This window comes from Denticeps clupeoides, chromosome 5 (genome assembly GCF_900700375.1).
Source record: "Denticeps clupeoides chromosome 5, fDenClu1.1, whole genome shotgun sequence".
NCBI lineage: Eukaryota > Metazoa > Chordata > Actinopteri > Clupeiformes > Denticipitidae > Denticeps > Denticeps clupeoides.
This window is the reverse complement of record NC_041711.1, coordinates 18,448,437-18,464,571: the sequence shown is the minus strand read 5'-3', so window position 1 is coordinate 18,464,571 and position 16,135 is coordinate 18,448,437. Positions and strand designations below refer to the sequence as shown.

The 16,135-nt window shown below is 41.6% G+C and overlaps 1 protein-coding gene across 1 annotated transcript in view; it reads right to left on the bottom strand.

The window, feature by feature from the left end:
* xirp2a (xin actin binding repeat containing 2a) overlaps positions 1-15,791 on the bottom strand; it is a 31,139-nt gene extending 15,348 nt beyond the window's left edge. The window contains exons 1-2 of the mRNA XM_028979927.1: positions 15,464-15,791; positions 7,350-7,482 (exon numbers count right to left, since the gene is read on the bottom strand). Coding sequence (XP_028835760.1) covers positions 7,350-7,482; positions 15,464-15,640 — 310 coding nt within the window. The 5' untranslated portion in view covers positions 15,641-15,791. The remainder of the gene's footprint in view (positions 1-7,349; positions 7,483-15,463) is intronic.
* Between the last annotated feature and the right edge of the window lie 344 nt (positions 15,792-16,135).

Below are 16,135 nucleotides of genomic sequence, written 5' to 3'. Positions count from 1 at the left end.
CAGGCACCGTGCAACTGGGAGAGACATGGTATATGGATGCGTATGCTTTGATGTTATGTGTGTGTGTGGCGTGAGAGAGTGTCTGCGTGAATATGACACAGTTTTAGAAACTTCCAGAGAGATCTGTGTAGCTATCAGTGACAGTTAACCCTGATGTCACGCTCAGACACCCTTTTCTTGCATTACACCATTGTCACGTGCTAAAACAAACAAGGTGTCCTGAACATCTACATCATTGAAATGTTACACATAGTGAGAGGACGATATATGGCACAAAAGTGTGTGACTGATTTTCAGAAGGGCTATATATAATGTAAATGCCATTTATTTTTTAGGAATGGCAGATATTTTTATGTGACATGGGCATTAGGGACTGTAAACCAGGGATTGCATAGGCTTGGAAGGAGACATAATTGCACTAAATGTCCATGAGGAAATCATCCCAGGGGAGAAAAAATTCATCTTCCCACCCTCATCTGTCTCTCTTACTCTTCCCCACTCGGTGTGTGGCTCTCTTGCATCATATGCTTAAGCTGTCCTTACGCAAGACCCAGGACGAGGATGAAACTCATGACTACTGACACAGCCCCTATTTAACTCAACTCGACCTTAAAATATCCAATCTCTCCCCCTTTAGCCCTCTACCTCATATAGCCTGTCTTACACTACTGTTACAGCCCTGATAGTTACCGAATTATCAAAGGTCCAATTCGGGATTCAGTTGTGTGAATCCAGCAACGTTGACCCCGATGAAAGATTCTACAGTAGGGTGCTAGAGGAATAAGGAAACTGTTAGCTGAGCCCACTGTTCAGTGATTGGTAACTAGCTGCTATCTACTATATGTTCAGCTGATTAACCAATCATCTGTCCATACACACTGACTCTGCGCCCATGAGCCACCTGAACAGAAAATTCTCCCGCAAGCTACCACCTAGTATACCAGTGCGGCTTTGATCATAGCAAAAAGCTGTTACTTCTTTTTGATCTGTCGTTTTAGTGCTTTGAAGCAGACCTACAAGTCATGGAATCTTTTCGCCTTTGATGGAACAATCTGAAACAAAGTCTCTCTGAGCACAGAAGTAAAAGTATGACTGGGTGAGGTTTATAAGATGCAGCAGGTTGTTGTGTGATCAAAGATTTGAGAGAAATTTAGTTAAGGCCCTGTCAATGATCACTGGCTTCTGTCTCCCTCTGTAGTCCTACGTGCTAAAAAGACACAAAATTAAAACCCCTGAGAGGTGAGGGTAAGAATACTGATCCTATTACACCGGTTGTGATGTATCAGGTCAGTAGATTTGTGATGTTCTGCGTACCTGCTTTACACTGCTAACACTGCTAATACTGGACAAAAAGTATTAAAATTATGCACTTGGTTTCAGGATATGTTGCTGTGCCTTGGTGCCAGGCCATCTGCCTGACAGAGACAGAACAAGGAGGCAGTCCACACAGAAATGGATGATGGACCAGGGCCCAAAAGCAGAGGAAAAGACGAGGGGATGCAGTCAAATGGAACACACACACACACACACTCATACAAAGACCACATCTTAAAGATATTCAGAGACATGTCTCCTTCTGTCTGATTCATCTCATCAAACACATAGCAATATCATTACTGTGATGTATGTCCAAGTGAGGCAGTCTAAACAAAACTTGCCGCAGGTCAGACCTATGTGCCAGGCAACCTCCAAATACATTAACATCTGTTGATGGTCTGCTCCAATTTCAGCTACCTGTGCTGGAAAATTGTGAGTGATCATTTCACAGCATTTACAGTCAAGCATTCCATCATCACTTTGTCCATTTTACTACACATTTTTTCCCAATTCTAAAAAGTGAATCATAAAAATAGGTTATATACTCTACTAGGTTATATACTTATCTGCTAATCCCAGTCTTAAGGATCTAAATGTCATAGAAATAAATGCTGAAAAAGTCAACTTTCCCAGACATTTCCACGTTCTCACACATCTCCTACCAGCATGCAATTCATGAGTTAAAGGTCACTATTGCAATAATACAGCATACTAACCTGGGTACTATCATTACTGCATTAGTGTCTGCATCAATAAATCCACTACATGAAGGGTGTACAAGAGCTCAGTACACAATAAAGTGTGCCTTTTTTAGCACTAAAATACAGCACTGTTAACATTAACAGCCATAGAGAGCAGAGCAGACATGTATTCCATTGTAGATTTATTTAAGACAGTAACTTATATTATATGCTATTCTATTGGCTTTATGAAAAAAGACTAGTTATTTGCAGTTATAAGCACACCATCATATGACTGGTGATGAGATAAATCACCATGCATTAGCCTTGGATTAGACACATTGCAGGGTGGTTGAAACCTATTCACCTAGTTGAGCAATGGCTGGACATAGAACAAGCACTAAAATATAGAGATTTCATACATATCTTTCATTAGCCCAATAATCAAATGAAACCTATGCATCAGAATCAGCTCAGCTCTGACAGCATGGTGGGAGTTTCTAAAAATGACTGGGTCGTCACTAATCCGATACAAACATACACCCATTTGGAACAACATACCACAAACAATAACATGATAAAATTCCCAAACTGGAGTAGTAAAGTCATTAAATACATGGAACAGATGAAACACTTTATTCCTTTCGATGCATTAGTTAAACAAAATGATATTAACAAGAATAAATTCCTAGAATAACAAGAAGTTTAATCTATAGTATAAATGAAATGTAAGTTTAATCAAATGAAATTAGAAATAAAAGTGTGGTAGAATTCCTTAATCTAAAAACTCACAAATTACTGTCTAAAATATGTAGGACTTTTTCCAAACTAGATGACTCAGTCCCCCTTCCTATTGCTAAATGGGTGGTACCAATCTACAACTAAGAATACAATTCTTTATAGAAAGTAAAGGTGAAGTGATTGTCATTGTGAAACACAACACAGTACATGTTGCACACAACAAAATGTTTTAATGTTTAAATTAGTGGTGGGCCGTGCTGCGTTAACGTGAGACTCTAATCTGGCGATAAAAAAAATCACCGTTAATCTATTCACAAAGTTGGGTTGGGAGCTGGGTCTATACTACTCAAGCTATTGTGCCGGAGTTAAATGGTTACACTAGATTTATAAGTATATTTCTTCTTTCTTGTGTCTTTTATTTTCTTATTTTCTAAAGACTTTTATTTTGTTTTTGAGACCCGGTTCAGGTCTCTTGGACTCATGGCGTGAGTTGTGAGAGGTGCGTGGGGTTTGTGTGCAAAAAATTATTTCTTTCATTTTGATTTATTTACATATTAGGAATATTTAGCATGTGTGTTATTTTGTGAATATTTTTAAATACTGTATATTGTAGAGAGAGGTGCAGAAAGACGCGATGTGTGACGCGATGTTCTGACGCGACCTTGCTTTTTGTACAGAATACACTTTGCACAGAAATTCTCTTGGGTGTCAGCTCATCATTTTCGGTTCAAGAAACGAAATCAAAAAGTTACACAACGCAGAAGAAGAACCGCTACACTATGATGACTTTCACCTTAATATTTTAGCGCTGATGTATACCTAGCCGAATTGCACTGTAGGGGGCGAGAATGAGTCTTCAAACTGTGAAATTACCACATCAAACGTGACGTGGTAACATGGATGGAGCTATTTAACTGAATAAACAGTTGGTAAACACAAGTACATCTTATTGAACACATTTTATTTTCATCACCAATTATCATAGTAGAACCGCTTTCTCAAGCAGTTTGTGATGCATTTTGGAAACAGGAGATGAGCCCCTGGTCTAATGCGCCACCTGTCTTGAGAAACCCGTTCTCAAAGACTTACTTTTAGTCATTATTTGGGTAGCACACATATTCTGAATGCCTTCGGCAGAATTCAAATGAGCCATTTTAATCTAGATTAATGTAGATTAATGTAGATTAAACTAAAATATAGATTAATCTAGATTAATTTAGACTACTCTAGACTAATCTAGATTAATTCCAAGATTACAGTGAGATTAATCTAGAATAAGAAAATTAATCTATGGCCACCTTTAGTTTAAATGGTTTTTAACCATCACCCTTGCATGAAAGGCACCTGGGAAGCAGTGTCTGAGGACGGTACTTTGCTCAGTGGCACTTTGGGGGTTTGGTATTTGAACCGGCAACCTTCAGGTTATGGGTCTGTTTCCTTACTCGCTAGGCCACCACTGTCCAAATAGTAGAGTGCACTATACAGGCCAAAGTATGTTCAGAATTGGTTTTACCTACTAACAACTGCTCACACTGTCAAAGTGACACTCCTAACAATTACATCCGGGTCTTGGTCCTGTTCAGAGGTTTTAATGCAGGATACGTGAAGACTTCTTAAAGTGTCTGAAATGTACCATTCCTCCCTGTCCTTCAGTCTGCTTGTTAGCAAATTATAAGGGGTGGAGGATGGACTCAACCTGGGTGTCTGTTATCTTATGTAGATTGGGAGTTGGCTGAATGTTGAGGTGGGTGTAGTTCTTCCTCTGTGGTGGGGCCCGGTGGACCGCCCTTTGCCTGACACGGCATGGTGGTATCTCTGCCAGGGACCCCAGTCGGGATGGTCTAACCTCCCTGCCCTGGGTGTATTTCGTTGAGTGGGCATGCCTATGGGGGTCAGCGGGGGAGCTGGCTCAGCAGGAGGTGCTTTGCGCCCCCCGATCCTTTCCTCCCCATCCCTAAAGGCCTTCCCCCTCCCGCTCCATCGTATCAACACACACGTGGGGCCTTGAGGTGCAGGTGAATTAATGGGGTTCAGGGGAGGTGGCCACCTGCACTTCATCACAACATAGACATTCTCATTACTGGCTCTGTCATGATAGATACATATAGGACCTTGGGGGGTGGGCACACTGAATGGAACCCAGAGGAAGGTCTGTTCATTCGGACTTTCTGCTGGTGCCAGTGCCCACTTCTCAATTTTAATTGCACTTAGAAATTGAGGGGTCTTAGGGAAGGACTGAGCTGACACCAACTGTGGTTTGGGAAAGGGTTGTCAGCTTTAAAAGCATTTTAGAACCACACGCACCAACACCCCATTTGAGTGTGCAAGGGGAGGCAGGGTTTTTTTCATACTCTCACTCTCCGTTTGCCAGCTGGGGGCTGAGTGAACTAGCTGGCCACCTAGTCGGGGTCTGGGTTGGTGGGCTTCCTTGCTGCTGTGGGGACCGGGAGGTCTTCTTGCCTCCTGGCCCCAGAGTATAATTCCCCTCTGAGGTTGGTGATAACTGGATCTGGGATCTAGAGTAAGTATGGGAGTGTGAATGTGTATACAGCGTTTATTTTTGCATTTCTCATGTTGGGTGAATGTGTGAATATTTGCATATGTGTGGGAACATATGATTGTCTATGACTGTGGCAGGTCGGGTCCTGGACTCCCCCCCACTCCCGGCCAGTGAATTATGCCCTCGACCATAACTCCTGGGGGCTAACTGGCGCCCTCCTGGCTCTGTTGGGAGTAAGAGTCCTCAAGTCTCTGGGTCGCCTGGGCCCAGCACCCGGTCTGCTCGGGCATATCCAGCTGCCTGGCTGAGCCTACAGGTCCTCCGCCGTGGCCCCCTGGTGCTTCTGTATGGTGGCTGCAGGGTGAATCCCCCCATTTTCAATGTGCATTATAAAGTGCAGCACTGTATGCAAGGCATGGGGCTTGTTCAAATGTCAAAAATGTTGTTGTAATGTCACAAATGACATCAAGATTTACATTATAAGATAAAACACAAAAACATTATATTTAATCATGTGTATGCATGTGACTTATTGACAGGTAATGGTTTAAATCATACATAATTAGGAAGTAGCATGAGTGAGAGCTGTCAATCACTGGACTCCTCACATTTTGAACTCTGTTTATAAAAACATTGTGTTTACAGATTGTGTTCTGGGTGACAGTGCACCAACCTGAACAACATATGAAACAACCGCTGCTGGTCATGTGCATGTTTGTATAGTGCACACATACACACACACACACACGCACACACACACACACAATTAGCATTAGGCATGAAGAGGATATTTGCATATTTGTTTGTTTGTTAAAACAGGCAGAGACAATGAGGCATTCACTAACATGTATTCTTAGTCAGGGTCGGAAGGCATCAGTAGATCTGTTGACCTCACAGGGCAAAATTAGAAAATGTTGAATATCAAACTCAAACATCAAATACAAAAATATTTTATATTTGACACAGCCCTCACATGACAGACAGGTGCATGCTTTTAACAGTCATACACATACAAACCCACACACTGAATTTTCTATTCTGATGCAGCATGGATAACCTTATTTATGTTACAGAGTATGTGTGTGTGTGTGTGTACACAGATGTGTATCTGTAAATCACAGGCTGCTAGGTGCATTATTGTCATGTTATTGTCATGGTCTGTCTCTGGAGTTTTGTGCATCAATGTTGTCATCCCAAGATTCCCGATTGTTTGCACGTGTGTTGCCTGTTGTTTCTCATCCTTGTCGGGTCATTGATTGTCCGCTGGTCTTTCTTGTTGTATTTGGTATTAAATAACCTTTGTGGTAGTCAATCTTTCCACCTGCCTTGTTTTGTCGTGCCACTGCGGCAGTTAGAATAACTATACAGGATAACTGGCACAACTTCTACTGATTATGAAAAAGTACAAAGCTTAAGTTCAACTGTTCAACTGTTGATGAAGTGTGCACATTATTTTCTTGCTGGATGCTGTCATGTAGGTCTTCTCTCCTCCTTATCTTCTCTTCTCTCAGTCTGCACAGCTTGTATTATTTGTTAAATAAATGTTATCTACATCAGGTTGGAGGTGTGTTTAGATTGTTTAATAATTAAGAGACTTTTATAATTCCCATGCACTTTAAACTTTTAATATTATTTTTATTTTGGCAACTACTGCAAAAAAGCTCTCTTCTCTATCAGGGCTGAATATGTAGTCTACAGTATAAAATAAATAGAAGCAAGAAGCAACAAAAAAGACAACAAAAAACTGTGCACTGTTCATGTGCAATTACCATTATGTTACATTTACATTTATACCAATTACCAGATGCCCATATCCACAATGACTTGATAAGTGGTAGTAGCCTAGAGGGTAAAACACTCGCCTATGAACCAGAAGACCCAGGTTCAAATCCCACTTACTGCCTTTGTGTCTCTGAGCAAGACACTTAACCCTGAGTGTCTCCAGGGGGAACTGCCCCTGTAACTACTGATTGTAAGTCAATCTGGATAAGGGTGTCTGATAAATGCTGTAAATGTAAAATAAGTACAAGTAAAAAAAGAAGTAAAAAGCACTTTCATGGCCATGTGTGTGTTCGTGTCTGTGTGTAGGAGAGAGAGAGAGAGAGACTTACTGGAAGGATGACACTGGCCATGACTGCTGGACATCCTGTCTCCGGGTAATCCCTTGTTCTTAAAGTCCTGCGAATGAGTCCCAGAATTTGCTGCTGCTGTTGTTCTTCTGTAGCCGTGTGTGACTCTTACTTCCTGCATGTGTGTGTGTGTATATGAGAAACGAGAGAAAGAGAGAGATGTGAGTGAATAAAATGAAAACACCTGCGGTTTTGCCCATGGGAGGGGGGGGGTCATCATTTAGCAGCATACATGCAAACACACACCTACGCCACACAATCTCTCTCTCTCTTACACACACACACACACACAGAAATGGTCAAGCAAATGTTCATGAAAAACATCTTAATTATGTACCATGAGCTGCCCATGCCAGAACTTCCTGTTCTCTGTCAGACTTTTACTTCCTATTTTATTGGTCAGTCTGTGCTTGTAGCTGTAACTGCACAACGCTTATCTGCAGCGTGTATGGCATGATACCAGTGGTTGAGCTGCGGTGTGTTCAGCCAATCCAATATAACCCCGTGTGTGTGCCTCAGTCCTGTCCTTCCTGGACTGGTGACCTTGAATGAAAAAATCTAGTTCATAGTTAACAAGTTGACACATCAGCACAGACTTGTTAACACGGCTGCAGCTAGATTCCGTGCACATTTCCGCAGTGCGGCTGAATCTCGGTAAATGATGCTGCACTTTCAGCCTTGGTCGGCGCCTGTTTTATGACCCAGTAGGGAACAAACGTGCCCATGGCTTGTTTGCCCAACATATTTGCAAAGCAAATCTGTCCCCCGCGTTCTTTACACAAAGATGGACCTCTGGAAGAAATAAGTGACTGAAGAAAGTTATTTGGTATCCAGGGTATTATTAGGTATCCAGGCGCATTTGCATCTCTGCACTGCAGCCACCCCTAAACACAGCCACTCTCACAGCCACTTTATTATACTTCCGGTGAACATATAACAGGATAAACCACAGAACAAACCGTTCATTGCGTACTCTAGCACCTATTTTTTTAATTCCTTTAAGAAGGTACTGTTCAATTCAAAACAGTTGTTCATCGTTTTTCACAATAGCCACGTTTGGTGAAAGCCATCATGTTTAACTCTGCCTGAGGCAAATCATTTGTTGAGCGCATTTTGAATTCTGATCAGGGTCATGGCTGCCAGAGCCCCTCCTGGGACCATCCTGGGGCACCAGGCCACCACAGAAGATGTTGAGTGTTTATATACTTCATAAACTAAAGAGGAGAAGAGAAGAGGATTTCATCCTGCCACACTCCCTTGCTTTGTCTCACAGTCATTTTCACTCACTCTCTCTATTTTCACCTGTTTTCATCTAGATTTCACTCTCATTCTGTTGCCCTGCAGGATGTCCCTGGCACAAAACAGAAGGTGGAACTTCTAGGAAGCTTGTTAGGCATGATTACTCTGATCTTGCCCTGTGGGGTCTTGCACTTCGCCGTGATTGGAAGCATCTTGACAGGTGCTCTCTCTCCCTCACTCAAACTTTTTCAATCTCACTCATTCCATGCCTTTAAACCTGTCTATATGTGTCTCTGTCTCATTCATGTCCATTTCCCTGCTGTTTTACTCCTGCTCATGTGTATGTGTGTACTCCTGCTAATATAACAAGGATCATGCAAGCCAAAGAAATATGTATTTTACACAGATACACAAACCATGACATATGTTTATGCACAATTAATTATATATTTAATCACCTTTGCAAGGTTAAATATATATAATTATTTATTTTTTGTTTTTAGGATGAAATTTGAATTTTAATACGTCCAATTTTTTTTTACTGGTGTTTCATGTGTTTGTAAGAACATGAACACAAACATCCTGAGAGTCACCACCTAACAAAGCAACAGTAGACTTGAAGGAGAGAAGCATTTTCATGAAAATCAACACTGGTTTGCATGGTTGAATTTTTTAATTACTTGCACAATTTTCTTAATTATTTATGATGAAACACCAAATTATTGCTAATCAATAACTACCCAGACATGAATAATATCTTAGCAGCAGACCTGCTCATTGCCTTAAGTGGAGGAGTGAGAAGGGATGACCTGACAATGACCTTTGCAAAAGTACCAGTTTGGCTGTTGTTGAAAACCATTGGAAAATGACTTTGAAATAAAAAGAAGGAAGCACGTTCTCTTCCTGGTTTTGTGAAGCTGACATCCTGCCTTGTGCTTTGGCAAGTGACCTCTGGCCTGTGCGCTGAATATACCCCCCAGACAGATGGTGGTTGGCTGTACCCTCATCTAGTGGTGAAATGCAATCCTGTAACATACTTCCTTGAGGTAAATCTTAATCTTTACAGTTTGCCAATGCAGGCTGCAAGTTGTTATAAGAATCTATAACTCATGCATCAGAAAGTGTTAGTATATTGCTCAGTATCAGAATCAGAAAGTCAGAATGAGAATCATGTTTATTGGCCAAGAATGTAAGTGAACACATACAAGGAATTTGATTCTGGTCAACGATGTCAAGCACATCAGTATAAAGCAACGACAATACACATTATAATCAAATAATACATACACAAAAATACAAAGATTACAGATTATTGAGATAATACAAGTATACATAACGTGCAATTCTGAAATGGTAACAGTTCCTAAAAGGAACTGTGTCCAGGGTGTGAGGGATCTGTGGTGATGTTCCCTGCCCCTTTCCTGATTTTTGAGAGGAACAGGTCCTGGATGGAGGGCAGGGTTGATTGTCTCCAGACTGGATTTATGTTCTAAATATGTTTAATATTTCAGAGACAGCTTCTGTTTATGAATCAGAAACAATCTGTATCAATAGACACAGAATTGGACTTTACAAAAGACCTTAAAGGCTCAACAGCCTTGTATGGTAGATGTGTATGTGTGCAGATTCATATATTTTTTCTTGATTTATTTATTTTGAAACATGCACGTGCATCCTACAAATTCCTCACAGAAAAGTAATATTGTACAGGTATGAAGATAAATGAACTGAAATGAAGGATTTCCTCAAAACTAAAGGTGTCCTTGCTTCTTTGAGGGTATGTGAGGGAGAGAGAGAGAAAGAGAAAGAGAGAGCACCACCTCTCTCCAGCAAAAACATGTTGTTGCATCCATGAGCCCAATGCCTGGTGCTGGGCCGTGTGACCTTGACTGATCTCTGTGTCTCTTGTCTTCCCTGCCTTTGTTAAAATATAACTATCCCCCACCACAGTAGCACAGAGTTCCCGGGCACCAAATAATTGTCCCCTGGACCCTTCCCTCCACTGTCTCTCATTCATGCCAGGTTTTTACCATGGCAACCAGACTTTAAAGACATTCTCAAAAAAAGTGGCTTTTGATTATAATCTTTTGAGTATCTGTATGTGTTAATAAAAATCTAATAATGATTCAACACAAAAGCGAAGGGGCCTAGGCTTGTTTATTATATCGCTGGTCAAAATATTTGTATGGGGTGTGTGATCACACACACACACACACACACACACACACACACACACTCTTGTATTGGTTTCCTAAAGTTTATATGTAGAATAAGAATAGTACCTGGGTGTCGAAGCCAGACCTCAAGATACAGGATACTAGCAACACACACACACACACACACACACTCAAACACACACTTAAACATTGCTAAAGAAAAAAAAAAAATTTTAAATAGCAATTCTTAGGATAACGATGTGGGAATTTGTAAATTGGAGCTGGTCTTTCAATTTGGTGGCCACTTTTCAATCCACCACAGAACAGAAGGAAGAAGGCTAGATTTATATCTGTAATATCAGTAGAACAAATACCACCGTTCCTTTCCTTCCATACAGATGCCATGGTGACACATCCTGGCACCTATTGTCTGGTCACGGGGATGAAAACAAACCCCGCTGCATTCCGAACTCACCACCTTTAGTGTCTGAATACGGGTGGCGGCCTCCAGCAGGGAGCTGGGGCCGGATGGTGCTGGATGGGCGGGTTGGTAGCAGGGCCCTGCAGGGTTTCACTGCTGGGTATATTTAGTAGAAGCGTTTTAGCGTAGCATGCAGAACCAGGACTGTGGCTACTAGTACAGGGGGCGGGGGGGCATAGAAACACAAATATACAAAAATAACTCACAGGGTCAGAGGACAGGACTGCAAGTGGCACACAGCATGCACACACACACACACACACACACACACAGTGATAATAATTGGTTTAAAATGTTTGCACAATTTGACTATTTATGAAATGTAAAAAAAGATTTAAACTGTATACTTAAAGTTTTTTGCTGATTGTGCTGTTAAACAGTTACAGCTAAACAATACTTGCTATTTTGGTTTATTACAACATAGAATGTCTGTAGACATCTGAATAATAGCTTTAATATCTTTCAAATAGTTTAAACAGATCTGTGTAAAAATGCGTTTAGATGTGTCAGGAAACTCATCACATGCAATTGCTTCTTTTAAGAGGCACTGCACTGCCACCTGCTGGCTCTGTTAGATGGTGTCACATGAGGCTTTGTTACAGATATCAGCCAAGTTGTATCTTAATTGCAGCAGAAGTCTTATTGTTAACAAACAGAACTCATCCACTGTAATTTCAATAAAATGTCAATGTCAAAAAGGCTGAATATCGCAATGCATTTGTCAAGGGTTAAAAGGTTTCAGACAGACAGCTAATGGTGCTGAGTTCCCAGAATTCCACACTGGATAAAGAATGAATGATACCAGTCATGTGTATGCATAAATAATCCGAAATGGTGCTGCAGGGAACTTGATCAGCACCTTCTCATGATATTTGATTTTACACCGGACTGCGCTGTCATTCACCTCCACATCTCCCCCATCAATGGCATATCTTTTTTTTATGAATAAATAATGCCCTGTGGCACTCTCTCTTCCCCTTTCTCCCTCTCTCACCACCTCTCTCTAAAGCTGAAAAAAAATGCAAAAGTTCATCAAGTATTAATGGCAATCCTGGACCCAGAGCCGGGGCCACATGACCAAGAGGGGTCATGTTTCCTGCGGAAGAGACCAACTTTGCCCTTGTCTTGAATCTCAGGCTTCAGCTGCCGTTCATCCATGGTTGCTGCTCAGAAATTCACTGAATGTAGGCTGGACTATGTTGTGCGATTCCTGTCCACAGTGAAATCCCAAGAAAGAAGCTGCTTGAATTGACCTTCGTCACCTCTGTTTTTGGGCATTTTGTTATTAAAGTAATCCCCAACTCAAGTCCATCACTGATTCATCACATTTCACACCGATTCATCACATCACAGTATCTCTGATCACTCCACTATACCGGCAGTAAGCATTTATTACCTGTACCACAACACAGCTATACCTGCTCTTCATGTATGTTGCATGGGGGTCGGATGTGTGCAGTCCTGCCTATTGTGCATAACAACCACAAATACAAGTCATACGAGCAGGAATCGATCTGAGTACATCTGGCTTCTACACCTTGAAATGGATCTTCATTTCAGTGTTGGGAATACTGGATCCATTTTAGTAGGCTAGCTTGTTAGTTGGCTATATATAGATAGTTTATATTTATGTGAAAAATATTATTACAATAAGTTTTCAACTTGTATCAGAATCCAGCACGTCTCCTGGGAAGCTAGTTCTATGTTATCAGTCATGCAAACCAGGTCTTAGTCCAATTAAAATAAATACCACACTGTGATAGATCTCCTTACATATTCACTTCAAGTTTTCCTGGAAAGGTGAATCTGAAGTGAAAAGTGAAGTGATTGTCATTGTGATACACAGCACAGGACACAGTGATACAACGAAATGTGTCCTCTGCCTTTAACCATCACCCTTGGTGAGCAGTGGGCAGCCATGACAGGCGCCCAGAGAGCAGCATGTGAAGAAGGTACCTTGCTCAGTGGTACCTCAGTGGCACATTGGCAGTTCAGGATTCGAACCAGCAACCTTCTGATTACTGGTCAGCTTCCTTACCTGCTACGCCACGACTGCCCCAAAATGTTGCACCCCAGAAATAAAGTGAGACACAGAATGATTACACTGCTCATAGAAGAGAAGATTGCAAAGAGAAGAATACCACTTAATGCTACTCACAATGACTTATAATGGTCCGTAGAGTCAGTATTTTATTTTATTTTTTAGAAAAGATGATGTAATCATATTAAAATATGTACAAAATACTGTTTACAGTATTCTCAATGAAGCACAGCCTCTGCTCTGAAAGTTTTGAGGTGCGTGCTGCCGTCAATACAGTTGTGGCTCTGGATGATCAGTAATAAAAGTGCCCTACGTACAAGGAGGTGGTTCTCCTTATCTGAGTTTAAGAAAATTTACTCTAGTGAACTTCAGATCTACAAACAATTTTCATAGTGTGTCTCATGGAAGATTTGAGGTTACTTTGGAAAAAGAATCATGTTGCTGCTCTTATCAGCCAGATTGTTTTCCTCTGGGGTGATGTGGTGTTTTAAATCAGAAGACATTACAGCCAAAGCACGCAATTCCCTAGCCCTACTCACGATTCAAGGCCGCAAACCATTTTCAGTGCTGGAATGTCTGTGAAAGATTGTATCTAATGTGGCTGCTGCAGCTTTTTGTGTGTTTGCTAAAGCAGAAAAGAAACACTAAATCACTTTCCTTTCGTTTTGATCTCCACTTCATACTCATTTTTCTAAGAATACACCCTAAACACACTGTGGCAAATGATAATGGCGACAAACCAATAACAGAACTCAAGGATTCGGTGTAAAAAGACAAGCCCGATGTGACCTGAGTCTCTACAGGCCATTTCTCAATCTCACACGAGGACACACACACAGACACAGCAGCCCATGCTGACATGCAAATTAAAGAGTTATTTATAAAAACCCAGAACAGCCGAAAATAGGGTTTAAATGGCATGGTGTCATGTTACCCTGCGGTGTTTCCTTTTTTGCCCTCCTGTGGCTACTGATGGAAACGCAGTGAAGTGATTGTCATGTGTGATACACAGCAGCACAGCACATGGTGCACAAAGTGAAATTTGTCCTCTGCATTTAACCCATCACCCTGAGTGAGCAGTGGGCAGCCATGACAGGCGCTTTGTGGCACCTCAGTGACACCTTGGCGGATCGGGAAGCAACCTTCTGATTACGGGGCCGCTTCCTTAACCACTAGGCCACCACTGCCCCAACTTGGCTGATGATGGGCATCCTCCTTTTGTGCGTTATGCATTTTGTGTATTTGTGTGTTGGTCTGTGTAGTAGATCAGCAACAATGCAAAATGAGATTTACATGAGTGTGTATCCAGCAGCCCGTGTAACCGCAGAACAGAGGCTCACATTTAAATTGTATTTACCAGACATATTAGAAATAGAAGCTGAAATTAATGATTGTCAGTCACTTCCTAGCAGAAGAACTTGGGTGAAGGAGTCCCTTCAGATGGCTGCACCAAAGTACTGGTATGGAATTTCACAATTTGAATGAGAACTTTCCACCAATGTTATTACTGTCTGTGCAATATACAGTACAGGTGTGTATGTTTCTTCATATTTCAGACTCATATACCTGGGTGCTGAGCATTGATGGAAAAGTGTGGTGAAGATCCTGGTAAAAGCCATCACAAACCATAATTCAGCTGAGCCCATTAGTCAGGCCTGAGGTGCACACACTCTTGCCAAGGCCTGACTCGCTCTACTCTCCCTGCTTTTCAAACTGTGTTCACTATATTCAACACACTCAAACACACACACACAGAGACCAGACGTGTAGATACTACACGGGGCACCCACAGTCATAAAAAGCCAAGATACACATCGATTATACACTAGATTGACTGATAATACCTGTCTGCTTAGTAATAATGAATTGGACACTTCCATAATTTTACAGAATGTGTCCTGAACTAAAACCTCACAAGCAAAACAGATGCAAAAAAATATGTAATAATTAACACCTTGATCTGGATTTGCCATTGCAACACACTGTATATGACGCAATACCTTCCCGAAGCCTCCAAATGTTTATTTTTTCAACACCCACCTTTCAAAGGATAATCTTTTTGACAAATTATTTAAAAAATGCACTGGGCTGGGTTATTTTGTTGTTGGTAAAGTTTACAGAATGAACAGCGAATGAACAGAATGTCCACAGGCAGTTTGAAAAGTTAAAGGAAACTCACCCCGCTCTTGGATGAGGCTGCCGTCGGCTTCTCAAAAACCATCTTCAGCCTGTCCAGTGGTACGTGGAACCTCTCGATCTTCCTGCTCTCACTCGGGTCCTCTTTGGCATAAGCCGGTGAGGGCTGACAGAGCTCCTCTCTCGGCAGCTCTTCTCTGATTCCTGATTGAGTTTCCATTGTTGCAGAAACCAAATCCCTCTCCCTCCTGCCCCTCCTCTCTGCCCACAGAGTGGAAGTCTATTGTGTGAAGTGAGAGACGCTGGAAGAGAGAGAGATAGCGGAGGAGATCTGGAGAGCGTTGTGGAGGTTTGGTCCTTAAGAAACTGCAGTAGACACAGCATAGACTGGATAAGAGGCCGGCCTTGGAGACCGTTGTAGGAAGAGGAGGAGGAGGAGGAGAAAAAGAAAGGAAAAAGGGGGAGAGAAAGAGGGAGGCAGCTGGAGAGAAAGAAAATTTGCGAGTTCTGCATTTGTTTGGTTTTTTTCTGTACAGAGATGACAGACACAGTACCAACACAGGCAAACACACTCAGTCAAAAAAGGACGTCTAAAAGCATTTTAACATTACTACTACATTCAATTATGAAAACACATATACGCTCAATGAAACGGAAAGGGAAATCCTGTGAGCCTAGCACCATTTCACACACACACACACACACACACACACAC